The sequence below is a fragment of the Carex rostrata genome, chromosome 4 (genome assembly GCF_964058835.1).
Source record: "Carex rostrata chromosome 4, lpCarRost1.2, whole genome shotgun sequence".
Classification (NCBI taxonomy): domain Eukaryota; kingdom Viridiplantae; phylum Streptophyta; class Magnoliopsida; order Poales; family Cyperaceae; genus Carex; species Carex rostrata.
The window spans coordinates 93,328-95,826 of NC_135921.1; the positions used below are offsets into that span (position 1 = coordinate 93,328).

Here is a 2,499-nt window from a genome sequence, read left to right on the forward strand (position 1 = left end):
ACCTGCCTTTGATTTGTTATACAATCTCTTTATTATTAGTATTTAATTATTTGATAAAATTCCATATCATATCACATCTTCTAGTTAGTTGCGCGCTTCTATTTCTATATATGTCAAACAACCATGACACAGTCTTACCGAATTGCACATTAGAAAACGACGTCAATGATGGTAATTCTCTAACTACGTACCTGCCTTTGATTTGTTATACAATCTCTTTATTATTAGTATTTAATTACTTGATAAAATTCCATATCACATCACATCTTCTAGTTAGTTGCGCGCTTCTATTTCTATATATATATCAAACAACCATGACACAGTCTTATACCGAATTGCACATGGTCAACTCTGATAATTTATTTACAACTTGTGCATCTCACAAAAAGTGTGTAGATATATAAAAAGCAAAAGCCACCACAGGAAAAGTAAACAAAGCATGAAGCTCTCTTCCTCATTCCACATAAGGTCTCTCGTTTCTTACCGTCATTTCTTGCTTCTCTTTCTCCTCTCTATCCTGATTCTATCTAAGATATGCCTCTACTCAAACCCTAGTGCCCATTTGTATCTTATACCGGCATTTGGTTCATGCCAACAAGCCAATTACACCAAGTCTGGAGATCTTACTTTACCTACACCAACCTTTCGTCTCCTTATCGGTATATTAACAGTTCCTGCTAGGTTTGAGCGGCGTAGTCTAATCCGCCTTGCTTACTCCAGCCAACCAATCACAGAAGCCCACGTGGACATCCGGTTTATACTATGCAATATCACAAAGGAAGAAGAAAAAACCATGGTCTCTCTAGAGGTGATGCAATATGATGATATCATCATATTGAATTGCACCGAGAGCATGAATTCCGGTAAAACATACACATACTTCTCCAACCTCCCCAAATTATTTACCGGGAAAGATAACTATGATTATGCAATAAAAAGTGACGACGACACGTACTTCAGGCTCGATAACCTAATTGAGTCCTTGAAAGATAAACCCAGACATGATATGTATTATGGCGCTGGATTTCCTATCAATGAAAAAGATTTTCCGCAATTCATGTTAGGAATGGGGTATTTGCTATCATGGGATTTGGTTGAATGGGTTGCGGAGTCAGAGATACCAAGGAGTGAGCCAGTGGGGCCAGAGGATATGCTTACCGGTAAGTGGCTTAACATGGGGAATAAGGCGAGGAATAGGTATAACATGATTCCGGCGATGTATGATTATCGGGGATCAGAATTACAGGATTTTATTCCGGGAACAATTGCGGTGCACCAGCTCAAAGAGACAACAAGGTGGCTTTACACGCTCAAGTATTTCGACATGCATGGATAATCAGCCTAGCTTAATTTCAAGTTAAAACCTATGTTATAATGAATTACACCTTAATTTTTTTTTTAGGCAAATTATTTGTTATAAATCTGCTTGTATATTTTCTATGATCTATAGAAACTGTGAATATTAGAATTTCGTAATAAAAACTTCATGCAACGATATTTAAGTTGTGATCACCTTCCGGTTGTACTGGCAATTGGCAAAAAAGAGAAAGTAATATATATTTCAAAGCATTGTTATTTTTCATTCATCTGGCATTTGTTTTCATTTAGCTATTAAAATTAAGTTCCTTGGCCAATATGATTTTTCAAGTTAACAGGACCCGGTCTATATATCACATGATGGGAAATATGTGACTTGTCCAATATGTATACATACATTAATTCAACAAGAAAGAAAAGAAGAAAAAGGAAGAAACCTCGTCCGTCAACTAACTGATTAAATTAAATATGAATGGTTTAAATTATTTGACTTTTATGGTTTGATTGAAAATTCTGAACCGTTTCTTTTTTTTTTTAAATATATAATTGACTTGAACGTACTCATTAAATCAAGCGGTCAAAAAAATAGTTTAAATAAATTTAAATATATTTCGTTCACATCATTTTTTGACATGCTCTAGTTTATACTAATTTAATATGAAAATTTATAAAACTTAACATGTAAAAACATCATTTGTGAACTAAATCGATTTCAACGGTTTGATTAATTAATTTGTTAGTTAAAATAAATTCAAAAAATTTTGAAATTAAGCTCAAGAACATAAATAACTTTTGCTAATATAATATCATTCATGTTATAAAATATATTTATGTGAATGTTCATTCTATAACTTCCAATATTAATTCTCATTTCATTGCCCACTACCTCCACTATCTTCACTACTATGGATATTCATTTTCTCCTTTATTATTGTAACATCTCTTTCTAGCCTATAAATAGAGGCTTTGTAAATAGAGAATGACACATATATATTATATACAATAGTGGAGAATAAAATTTGGTTATTGCTCTCTCTATCTCTCTTGTTATTTACTTTACTTTTGTTGCAACTTTATCTTAATTTTACAACAATCCCACATATAATTTAAAATTGCCATTAATTAATTAGTTGTCTCATGCCCATATCAGACCACCCCGATTCCGGTTAATTGTAGTGCTTT

The 2,499-nt window shown here is 33.0% G+C and overlaps 1 protein-coding gene across 1 annotated transcript; it reads left to right on the forward strand.

The window, feature by feature from the left end:
- Window positions 1-439: 439 nt before the first annotated feature.
- LOC144552462 (beta-1,3-galactosyltransferase pvg3-like) lies at window positions 440-1,336 on the forward strand. The gene has a single exon (XM_078300443.1). The coding sequence runs from the start codon at window positions 440-442 to the stop codon at window positions 1,334-1,336; it is 897 nt and encodes a 298-aa protein (XP_078156569.1).
- The last annotated feature ends 1,163 nt before the right edge of the window (window positions 1,337-2,499 follow it).